The sequence below is a fragment of the Callithrix jacchus genome, chromosome 3 (genome assembly GCF_049354715.1).
Source record: "Callithrix jacchus isolate 240 chromosome 3, calJac240_pri, whole genome shotgun sequence".
In the NCBI taxonomy this organism is placed as follows: Eukaryota; Metazoa; Chordata; class Mammalia; order Primates; family Cebidae; genus Callithrix; species Callithrix jacchus.
In genome coordinates this window covers 123,192,816-123,205,205 of record NC_133504.1, presented here as the reverse complement: position 1 = coordinate 123,205,205, position 12,390 = coordinate 123,192,816, and the positions used below count along the sequence as shown (strand labels likewise).

General features: G+C 41.7%; 1 protein-coding gene and 1 long non-coding RNA gene across 2 annotated transcripts in view; one reads left to right on the top strand and one right to left on the bottom strand.

The window, feature by feature from the left end:
* LOC144581810 (uncharacterized) overlaps positions 1-5,250 on the bottom strand; it is a 97,995-nt gene extending 92,745 nt beyond the window's left edge. The window contains exons 1-2 of the long non-coding RNA XR_013533081.1: positions 5,114-5,250; positions 3,699-3,749 (exon numbers count right to left, since the gene is read on the bottom strand). This is a non-coding gene — a long non-coding RNA (uncharacterized LOC144581810). The remainder of the gene's footprint in view (positions 1-3,698; positions 3,750-5,113) is intronic.
* The window catches only part of PARM1 (prostate androgen-regulated mucin-like protein 1), a 114,414-nt gene continuing 106,360 nt past the window's right edge, over positions 4,337-12,390 (top strand). Inside the window, exon 1 of the mRNA XM_008993176.5 lies at positions 4,337-4,614. Within this exon, the coding sequence (XP_008991424.1) occupies positions 4,572-4,614 (43 nt within the window). The 5' untranslated portion in view covers positions 4,337-4,571. The remainder of the gene's footprint in view (positions 4,615-12,390) is intronic.

Genomic DNA, 12,390 nt, shown 5'->3' with positions numbered 1-12,390 from the left:
GTTTAAAACATACATTGATGTTCTTTAAGTCACCTAGTTGGTGATGTTCTGTTATGGCAGCCCTAGCAGCTGATACAGAAACAAAGGCATAGAGGTGTCAAGTAATTAATTAGTCACTCAGTTAGTAGATGACAGAGGGGATTAGGACCCAACCTCTAACCACTGCAGCTCTCTCAGCCAAGTTATTCTTTCTCTTAAGCCAAGAGTCCAGATGAAACCATCTCATGATATCAAGAATCCAGAAATAATACTTCTATATTATCTAAAATATATTATCTAAGATTATAAAGTATAATATATTCAGAATGCAAAAGTTTAAGTCAGCCAAGGGCAATTTTTTTGGTAAAATATTAAGTCCGCAACACTAGAAATTCATTTTAACAATGATCAAAACAGAGTCGCAGTCAGTAAAAGGTAGATTTATCTGAGATTTTATCCCAGTGGAGTATTATAAAAGAACTAAGAATTCTACTAAAAAAAAAAAAAAAGGCTTTTGCTATAAGTCATAACTAAGGATTACATGCAAATTTCACCCCTGACCCCACTGAGGAGTACTAGTTCCCCTGCTGTTATATCTCATAGCATCCCTTAGTTTCCTTCAAAGTTTCATTCTGTGTAAGTTTTTCTGTTTCTTACTTTGTAAAAGTTGGATAATCATAATTTTGCGGGGGAGGAGAGATAACTTCCTTTTCACTCTTTATGAGTTCTAAGCTGTAGTACCCTATAACAAAAGACAGATTAACAACGACAACAAAAACCCCACAAGTTTATCAACATCTATATTTCATATACATATATATGAGCTAGTCAGGGAATTAGTAATTTTCAAAGAGGTGCCTTTGAATTCATACTTAAATACCATCTTCAACTGAAGCAAAGAAAGAAGACTATGGCAGTAGGGGTGCAGTTAAGAGGAAGTGACCAGGTAAAGCATGGTAAACAAGGGTAAAGTTTGTTTTGCATATTTAAGTCAGCGCCCTCTCCATTGATAAGAATTTCTAGTAATTTAGTGCCATTCTTTCTTCCTAGTACTCAGAGGGGGACATTCTTACAAATGGAAATTTCCTCTAGAGATTTAAATTTACCCTATCAAAAGATACTTCCACTCTGTTCTCAGAGCTGCTCCTATAGCGGCTGTTTCCTCAAAGGAATACTTATACTGAAAAAGCACACTTTGAAGTGGCATATTCTGGTCTTCTGCAGTATCTATCTCACAAAGTGAGAGGGTAGAAATTTAAACACATGACTGTACATAAAATGCTTGGAACAATTAATAAATGTTCATCATTATTATTATTATTTGTAGCATTTAATGTTACTGCATATGTCTTTGTGATTATTCATTCAAGGTTTGACACCCTACTACCAGAAAATAAGTTTCCTGGTGCAGAGACAATCAACCACTGTGGCACACATCACAATGCTCCCTGCTATACAGTTCTTATCTCTGTCTGAGCAAATGAAAAGAACATGCTTCCTTGCTTTCTTGAAGTTGGACATAGCCATTAACTTGCCATAGCCCATAAATTATAAACAGAAGTGTCACTTTTAGGTGGAGGATTTAAACACTTAATTCCCCAGTTCTCTCTTCCCCTAACTCAGTGGATGTGAAACCGTTAGTGGTGGAAGTTATCCGAGTCACCGGCAGGGAATCAGTACAGGTCTGCAGCAACCTCAATTCTTGCCTCAGAAGAAAGAATACAACTGAGGGGCATAAGGCAGAAAAAAAGACTGAGGCAAGTTTCAAAGCAGGGAGAAAGGAAAGTATAGTTGGAAGAGACCCAAGCAGGCATCTTGGCGGTCAAGTGCCCCATTTGACTTTGGACTTAGGGTTTTACATGCTGGCCTACTTCCAGCTTCTTGCATTCCTTTTCCAGTGGCATGCCCTGAAAGGGTCATATACCAGTTAAACTCCACCATTTTGAATCATAATATACATGCCTGAGCTCAGTGGCCAGACACCTGAGATCTTATTGGAAGCTGCTGATTACCAGTTTCAGGTGTTCCCTATCTATAGGAAGCTGTCGTTTCCTCATGCCAGCTGTAATCAATTATTATTTTAGAGAGGCCATCTGGCCATATTTTAGATGGCCCTCTGGCCAACACTTGATTGTTACCTACCTTTCCTAGTGTGGGTGTGGGTGGAGCCCTCTCCTGCCAGACTCACGCTTGGCTAGCTACCTACTGTAACAAAAATAAGTTTCAATATGTCAGTACAACCCTGAATCCTGAGGACAGCTACTCTGAGGAGTAACCCGAATCCACAGCACACTTTGATGAGCAAAAAATAAACCATTATTGGTTAGGCTTGGGAGACTTTGGGCTGGTTTATTACAGCAGCATAAACTACACTACCCTGGCTATTACAACTATAATAGTCCCATTGCCTAGCATAAGGGCTGGTATAAGTGATTAAATATGCTCTGACTAAATTAATAAATTAAAATTTTAAAGCAGCAATTAAAACGAACTATTTTAATCAAAGAAACTATTTCAACTCTATTCTACATACAGGAGAAAAGTTTTGGAAATTTTCACTGATTAGTGTGTAGGGGTCATGATTCTTTGAATACCAAATCATTATCTTAGGTATCAAGGTTAGAGATGCACATGCTTTGCACCCCAGAAAGACTCCTTTAGGTTTTGTTGAATTTTAATTGAATAAATTTTTCTGTGAAGTGGTCTTCAAAAACCTTTATTTCTGCCATAGAGTCACTTACTTAAGTTGCCCTACTTAAAGGGGCCAGTGCCTGATAGAATGTCACTGTATAACTCCATCTGTGTGTGTGGTCCCTGCCTCCATGACAACCAAAACCCAGATGCAGAAATTCTTCATAATCACATAGCTTACCCTAGAAACCAGAAGGACCTTGAAGCCCAAAGCATTCAGATAACATGTTGAACAAATTGAATTTGCAGTGATCTGGCCAGGGAGGATGCAGAGGGGATGGGCACTTGGTTTGAGTATTTTTGTTTCTCATTCCAACAGAAATTAATAGATTTGTCAACACAAAGAGAAAAAAATCTCATTCCCATTTAATCTGGTTGTGGAAGTGTGAGCAAAATCTCCAAGTGGTAGTGGTAGAGCCAGGCAGAGGAACTGACTATAGATAAGGTGCTCAGGCCTCATAGAGTCAGCTTCTGGTATGTGAGAAAGAAGTGAGAGAAGAGCTTTTCATAGTATATGAAAAAGATATCAGAAAAAGGTTGTCCTCCAAGCAAATCATTTCTTTACAAAGGCTTGTTAACTCCTGCAGTGCCCTAGCTCTAGTGACTAGGGGGCCACCAAGCTCATTAATATCAGAACTGGGAGAGAACCTGGCATCTGCTTTGATTCAAGTGTGAGAACTAGCAAGTCTAAAGCGTAGCAGGAGCAAGGAGGGAATTGAGTGAAAGGTCACTTCTAATCTGCAGGCTTTGAAGAAGCTTTGGACCCTGGAGAGGGAGTACAAAGGCTGAGCGGGGTGCCTAAGCAGTCATCTTGTCACTTGTGAGTTGTGTCAACTTGAGCAAGTTAAACTTCTCTGTGCTTCCACATCCTCCCCTCAAAACGAGGATATAGTCTCCAAGGACTGTTGTGAAGCCTAAATGACTTGGTTGATTCCTGAACAGCACATTGTCCAGTGCCTAGCACATAGCAATCACTCAGGAAATGTCAGCCTTTGTTATTAAGGGCCTAGTGCACAAACTATTCTTACCAGTTATGCAACCTTGAGGACATTGTCTTCTCTGTGCCTTCGTTTACTCACCTGTAAAACAGAACAATAATAACTCTTAGAAGGATTCATGAAACAACGCCTAGTAGGGCGTCTGGCTCAGTTATCCCACCATCAGTTTCCTGACATTACTATTTTCTTCTAATAAGAAACAATACAGCGGCAGACATCCTGGTTCAGGCCCCAGGAAGCACAGTAGGGGTGACCAGGGATGAGGGTTTAATGTACACGCAGAAGTGTTTGAACAAATGAAGAAGGTCCTCATTCTTAGAAAATGCTCTGGTTCTCCGAGGGAACACCTGAAATGGTATAAGGCGACTCTTTAAAGGCTGTAAGCTCATGTAAGAAAAGCTGAGCTCGATTCCTCAGGGCAGAGATATGCTCACACTTCTTGGTATCCCAGTTTCCAGCACAGTGCGAGGCGCTGCAAACGTTTGCTGAACCCAGTGGAAGCCCGGGTCTGGCGTCCTTACTGTCCAGCAGAGGCCGCTCTGGGCCGGGGCTCTCGGGACCTGAGGGCTGGGAGAAAGAAGGCAAGGGGGTGGCCCTGTGTTCGCCGCGGGGCTCGGGTGGGAGGGGTTTGGCAGCGGCGGGCGCGGCGGCGGCGGCGGAGGCGGCCCAGGGCTCGCGCGGCTGGGATGGAGCAGAAGCGCGCCGAGTACCGGAGGGCACGCAGCTGACGGAGCTGCGCGGCGTTCGCCTCATCTGCCTCGCGCCTGCCACTGGAGCTGTCCGCGTCTCCGGGCTCCCACCACAGTCCACCCGGCAGAGGATTCGCTACCGGCGCCCCGTGCGCTGTCAGTCCGCAAACTCCTTGCCGCCCGCTCTGGGTTAGGCACCAAACACCAGGCTACCATGGTCTGCAAGACTCTCTTCGCTCTTTGCATCTTAACAGCAGGTACTTGGCGCCGTCCTCCCGGAAGGGCAGGTTGCGGGTGGGCCCCAGTGGCGAGCGCTGGGTCGGGGCTGAAGCTGGGAGACCCGGCAGTGAGTTGTCGCGCGCCGGCGCCTCGAGTGGTGCGAGCCTCCGGGTGCGTGCGCAGGTATGTGCGCACTTAGATTTGGGGTGCTGTGCGCCTTTTACGGTTCCGAACCGTGCCGAGGGAGGGGACGATGGGGTCCTTCCTGCCGCAGCCCGCGCCAGTACAAACTACGGCTTTGTGAAACTGGTGTCTTGCTGAGCTGCGCGTTCGAATCCAGGGTACGCTACACGGACTGAGCCTCAAGGCTTCTCTTTGGTCACCAGGTTTTCGGAGAGCACTCTGCTCGAGTCCGGGACCAGACTTCTTGTGGCGGTTCGACCCTGGAAGGGATGAAAAAGCTGGGGAAGTGGGGGTGGGAGGTTCGCGTCTAGGAAGGCTTCAGCAGCGGCTGCGCGCCTGGCGGGGCTGGATTACCTTCTCGAGTCTTGGCTGTCTCTGATCTCCGGCGTCCCCTCCTAGTAACGCTTAGAATGATGTGGCACTCACAGCAGTGGCCCGGCCTCGGTCAGGCTCGCGATCATCACTGGGGGGTTGCGAAGCTACCTTCTGCCCCAGATCTCCCCAAAAACGTGTCCCCTGGAAAAAACTATTAACTCGGCTAAACTAGCATCCTCCCTCCTCACCCCCAGCCACTCATCACCTCTGAGAGGCCTCCTACCAGCCGTGCTCGGGTTTCGGGACCACAGACGGCGGCGGCCTCTGGCAGCGGGGATGGGGAAGAGGGGAGCCGGACGACTGAGCTCGGCTTGGAGGGGACCGGGGAGAGATTAAGAAAGACGCTTATGAATCTGGAGTTTGGGTACCCATTTTTTCCAGAAAATGTCGCCCGAAAAGGGACAACTGGCTGTGGATAAGGCGCTGGTGGAAAAAAGTAGCCAGACTGCGCGGCCACTGGCATTTTCAGTTAAGTGTGACCCAAAGTCACATAGCGCAAAATTCTACTCAGGCCGTAGTCTGTATTTCCTCCCTCTGAGTTCGTCGCGGTCCTGCAACTGTGGACACGAGTCGTCGCAATCCCTTGAAAAGAAGCTAGCTGTTTCCTGGCAGCTCACAATGGGTAATGCAGTTATAAAGAAAAGTTTCCCAACTTGAAACTATAGCGTAGTATTTTCTCTACTTGCTGAACGTCCGTCTGAGAAAACCTCTTACGCGGTGGTATCTCCGCACGACTTGGAGACGCGTCCGCGGATGGTTCCCGAATACTCGCAGGCAGCTTTGGCTGTGGAACCTCGGGCCAGGCTGAGAGAGCAGGGTCCGGCAGGTGTAATAGGCAGCGGAGCTCCCAGCTGGCCGCGCGTGGTAATTCCCGTAATCCTCAAAGCAGGAGATGCTTACGTAATGACATGGAAGGTACCTTTACTTTCTCCTCACTCAAAAATATTTTCTTGAGGTCCCGAAACCCTTGAGTGAGTCAGTAGAGGGTTCGTTTGCTAATTTGATATAGTGGCTTATTTATTTAATCATTTCCTTTTTTGAACAGCTCTGGCAGTTGTCAAAACCGGGATTAACCCTAACAAGCAGTGTATTGTAGCTTTTCATTCCGCCCCCTCCCCACCAACCCAAGAAGCTTTTTTTTTTTTTTTTTTTTTTTCAGTGTTACAGTTTACCTTTGCTATTCCAGGAGGAATATCACCCTTGACCCACCGCCAGAGTGAGGAGACTGGTGGGCCAGGGACAGGCTGAGCACCACCCCTACCCCCACGCACTAATTGAGATAAGAGCCCAGATGGTCACAGCCTTCCAGCTCTGAGGCTGGAGACTCAGGAAGACATACTGCCTCATTTCCCTAGTTACATTTCCATGTGCATATCCCAAGCTGACAGTGATGAAGCTAATGGATGCTGCAATCCCGCTGAAGTTTGTGCCTCCGAAGAAATCCCTTTAAAGTGTCAGTTTGTTGTTAGAGCTACTTTGCAATATATTGTTCGAAAAAAATATGAAAATTGGCATAAATACCTCATGAGATTCTTTGTACCTTAATTTTAAGGTGTTTTCAGAATGTAAAATATCGTTTTTAAAGAAAAAAATAGACGTGTTGGCAAACAAGAAAGGGATGTGGGCCCTTAAAGTGAAAGTGGCACACCTGTTTTGGGGGCTTAACCCAGAACTCCTCCAGCAAATCTCTAGTTAGTTTCACCAGGCCTTGTTTCTTTCTCTTTTTCCCCTTTTAGTCTTAGAGGCTTCAAAAATATTTCTGTAAAATTCTTAAGGTGATAATTTCTTCAGCCAGGAACAGTATTAGGTAGGGGCCCAGTTTTTGGCTCAACAAATTCTCTCAAAATATACATAGAATTTCCTCCAGCAATTTTGATGAACACTTGCAAATGTGCGTGCATTGTCAACAAGCCAGCAAGGGTAGATCTCTACATTTATTCACTCGGGTATATATAAACATATTTATGTATTTTTAGAGAAAGGGTCTAACTCTGTCGCCCAGACTGGAATACAAAGGAGCGATTCTGTCTCTACTGCAACTTTGGCCTCCCCATCCTCTTATCTCAAGCTTCTGAGTAGCTGGGACTACAGGCTCATACCACCATACAGCTAATTTTTTTTTTTGAGATATGGGGGAGGGTCTCCCTGTGTTGCCCAGGTTGGTCTTGAACTCCTGAACTTAAGTGATCCTTACACTCCACCATGGCCTCTGGAAGTGCTAGAATTACAGATGTGAGCCACTATGCCCAGCCTCAGTTTTATTTCTAAAAGGAGAGAGAAACCTTAGATGGTCTTCAGTTCTCTCAAGGTTGATTATGGTTGAAAACTAGCATGTCTATTCTGCAAATCATTTTCAAACACTTCTTATGTCAGTATAAGGCATATTGGGGTACTGAGTCCACATTAAAATACAAACCAGAACCTCCAACGTTTGTCACCAAAACCGAAAGGGAAAGAGAATGGTAGCTTCCTCCTTTATCCCTCTCCTGCTCCACTCTGGATTCTCTTTCTTGTTCTTGCCACCATGGATGTTGCACTCAGGTTTTTTTACAGCCCCATTTATTTAAAAACTCCTTCAGTGAAGTATGAGATATATTAGAACTTTCAAAGGCATTTTTTGAATACTGAAGAAGAACAAAAGGGAAGACTAGGTAAGAGAGGCACTAACTTCATGGTCCTATTTCTCCTGTCCTAGGCCTGCTCTGTCTGCCCCTGTCTTCTCTCAGGAAAAGTACCTTCCACCCCTTACCATGCACTCTGTGCAGACATATTGATCCCTTGGTGATTAAGACCTAGATCACCAGAGAGCTAGATTCCTAGTCTTCCAGCCAGCTAGGGATCCTCTTTTTGTTCTTAATCTGGTAGACACCTCTTCTATAGGTAACTAACATCTAGAATGTCCTTATCCTTGAAGGAAGACTTACTTCAACCTGCACATTTATGGCTCTGTAATTGATATATGTCAGCTCAGTAGCCTTATTACACATATATTAAAATAAACAAAATTGTGCACACATTTAAAGGAACAGGAAGGCTGATTATGATTTGTTGGGGGTGGTTGTGAAGAGTAACTGACATTTCTTAGCCTGAGAAACTTATTCCCCTGAAATCTGTGGTCACAGTCGAAGATGTGACATTTTCTTCACATGAAAAGTGACCTGAGAAGGTGAATGGACACTCTTTTGTTATCAGAGGCATTCACAGAGGCAATGTTTCAAATGCTAACTGTGTAGATTTTGCAGCTAGATTGCCTAGGTACAAATCTAAGCTTTAGTACTTACTAATTGTGTGATTGAGGGCAAGTACTTTAACCCTCTGCATTTTCTTATCTACAAAATTTAGAGAATAAAAAATTGGAGTGATTGAAAGTGTTCAATAACTGAATATACCTAAAGGTATACAGTCCTGGAAACATAGCAAATGCTCAGTAAGTGTTAGCTGTTGTTACTGCTATTATTTTTATTAATGAAGTGTACTGTATTCTGCACTATTTAGGTCATCCTCTCCAAAAGCAGAGTTTATATGTTTGCACTTAGACTATGTAAATCAAAGATCTCAACTAACATTCCAGTGCAGTGCCAGCTGTCCCAGCAAACCAATGTGCAAATTAAGAAAATATTCAGCTGAGCCTACTAAATGCCTAATTTGAAAAGGTTAATAACATGCCAACTCAGATTTAATACAAGAGTCCAAAAAATGCTCAGTCACAAATAGATGTAAAGTCTCACCAAGGACTTTATTTCTTCCATAGAAACTTTTGCAAACTGGTGTGTTTCAAAAACCCAACTCAGCTAAATCTTAAAGGTCAGGTCCCCAGAGCTACAAACTTGAGATAATTCAGATGAACAACTTAAGAAAAAACACGTAATTTTGTCTGAATGCTCCAAAACAATGGCAATCGTAAAGTAATTGCCAGTCTCTAATTTAACTTCAGCATTTGACCCCAGTCTAATTGTGCTTGTGTTTTTATGAGAAAAATATTGGCCAAATATTGTACTGTTTAAGTAGACTTTCTTAAGTGATAACTTACCTGAGGGGATTATAGCACCCCACCGGAAACAAAGGACAGTAACATTTTTTAAGTGTTTTCAAAAGGTAGTTGATTGTCTTAAACCTAAATGAAGATATCCTACAATAGCAGTTACAACAGTTTGCTTCCCTTTGAAGTATCTATCACTGAAATTGGGCATATTAGTTTAGAAATTAAACTTGTCTTGTTCATGACATGTCTTGTTCAAACATGCTTCAAATGAAGCAGTTTCTTGGAAAAATTGATGTTTTATGTAGAAGACAGTGGTAATTCTAAGAAGAGGTGGGCAGATAGTGAGTGTCTGCTTTATTCGAGATTTTCTTTTTACTTAGAAATACAGAGCTAACACGTTATCATCTAGTTAATGTGCAAGCCGGGCACCTATTCAGTAAGACTGGTTTGTGTATGTAGTCCATGACATTTCTTTTTTTAGTTACAGCTCAAAATTATTTAAATGACAGGGTTGATGTAACATTGTATTTTCTGATGTGTGGATCTTTAAATGTTCCTCATAACCCTTTACTCCAGCATAGGCATTTTTTTTTCACCTGTTTTAACATGGTTTATAAATGTTGGGAACTTTGCCATTTTGTAAGTAATAGAGATCATTAAAATGTTATAGAGAATTATATAATACTTCTCATCTGTGTTTTTCATTGTTACAGGATGGTACAATGTCAACTGAAAATAGTCTTATTTTTCCTTTGGCTAGTATTGCCGAATTGGCAAATAAAAACACAGGTTGTCCAGTCAAAATTGAATGTCAAATAGTGAATTCTAACTATATTCCATATAATATTTGGGACATACTTAGACCAAGTCTTTCTTCGTTGTTTATCTTAAATTCAAATTCAACTGTCTTGTTCTTGAACTGCCAACCATACTTTCATCTGCAGTTCACTTATGCAATGATTTGGATACAGGATTAGCTTTATTTTAAAGCCTTCTTCATGGGGCTTTAGTTACCCTGCACCATTTCATTAGAAATAATCTGTTCATGGGAAGACATGGAGATTTAAAAGCAACTCTCTGGGTTAGCAACTATATGGATTAGGATTTAGAGGTAGCACTCACACCCATGAGATATTTTGATTCTAATTATATATCCATTACCTGTGTATTTCTGAACAATTGATGGGATTTCTATACTCTCCCTAAATAATTTTAACCCCTTTTGACTCTTCCTTTACATATATTTTTAAAAGTATATTTTCAGTGGTAGCAATGATCTTGCTATAGGGGCTGGGACTCAAAGCCTTTCAGACTCTAGCTGACATCTAATTTAAAAAGAACGTTATGATTCAAACTGAAAGCTTTGAATTTCAGTGCTGTCTTTTGTGCCAGGATCTTAAGAAATCTCACAAATATTAATTATGTAAGGTTTACATAATCCCTGTTGGATAAGTCTATTGGTATCACTTGGAAGCTGTGGCTATATAGAGCCTGAAGCAACATATTAGATAGAATCTTAAGACAGATGTTTTAAAAAAATTCCTCTAATCAATTGAACTGTGGTAGATATTTGTACCTTTTATACCTAAAGTAAAAATCTATGAATACTTAACTCTTAAGTAAAAAAATATATTATGAGAAATAACCAGGTGTGATATTTAGAAAAATGTCTATTCAATACAAAATAAAGTGGGTGATGCAACACACCTTTGATGATAATATCTTCCACTTACATTCCAAATTTCAACATTTGATTATCTTTTCAATGAACAAGGAAATAAGGACATGGGAACTTTACTGTAGGTGTTGAACATGAAATTACTTAGATGAGAGAGGGTTTTGTTTATTTGTTTTGTTGTTGTTTTGGACATGGTTATAAACTTGGAGCTACCATTCAGATTTCCCAGAGGTTAGAACATTTAATATTGCCTGATATGGAGTTAACAAAATACACGTTATCTTTTACATTGTGATATATCTACCAGCTTTGAAAGTATACAAGCATAACTTCATTATAAACAGAGTTTAGTCACCCACTGTTGCATCCATAATAGATAGTTATTGGTACTGTCTATCCTTTATGACGTGGTTTTAGTTTTGTTGGAAAAGCTTTTTTGATCTTAGTTCCTCCAGGCTGCTATAACAACACCATCGGTGGCTTATAAACAACATTTGTTTCTCACAGTTCTAGAGACTGGGAAGTCCAAGATCAGGGCATCTACAGGTTCTATGTCTGGAGAGGGCTGTCTTTCTGGTTCACGACAGCCTTCTAGCTGTGTCCTCATGTGGTAGAAGGGGCAAGGCAGCCCTCTGGGACCTCTTTTATAAGGCAGTATCCTATGATCTAATCACTTCCTCAAGGCCTCACCTCCTAATACCGACTTTACCTTGGAGATTAGGATTTCAACATATGAATTTTTTTGGAAGGCAAATAATTGAAACCATAGCATGATCCCACAGATAGATAGCAAATAGATACAATAACCAACTGGTGTGGAACATTATTTGATTGTTAAACACTCCATACTAGAGGACTCTTGCTTTGTATTGTAATTGGATTCTTCAGGAAGAACAGTAAAAAATTATTGTAAAGATTAAAGGGTTCTCTATTTAGTATGTTAGTTACAGTGCACTGTCTATATGCTTTTAGGGAGATGTTTGAGATCCCAGAAATTCTACTGAGTTAATGTAATGTGTCATATTAGGAGAGGATTTCAGTATATCTCAGAATTACAACATGAGGTGACCTTGCTGCCACTTGTTCATCAGAGGATCCTAAAGAAAATATGGTGGATTGAAGATGTCTTTCTTGGCCTTGAAAGGGCCCAAGTTATTGGTAGATCACACTCTCTACTGATTATGGGAACTCTTGCTGTTAATGAACATTGCTGCCTGATAGGGAACATCAAAATGTATACTTATATCACATTCAACTAGTGGGGAACCCTGGATGTTTTCTTTTAAAAATTACAATGTTGATGGAAATGACGTTCAGGAGGAGAGCCCAGATAGTCAAAGGAGAACTGTTCAGATATGTCAGAGCAGAAGAAAAAATACTCATCACTTACACGTTAGGAAATGTTGGTGGGGGCAGGAAGTATAATATCAAATTACATGCAGAAATGTGGTAAGAAATGGACAGTAGGAAGGGGCAGTGGCTGTTTCAGAATTTCTACACAGATTACGTAGGAGAAGCTGAGGGCATAATGTTTCCTCAAATGTCAAATGGCTGAATCAGAGGAGGAAGATGATGAAAATTATTTTGGAGTACTAA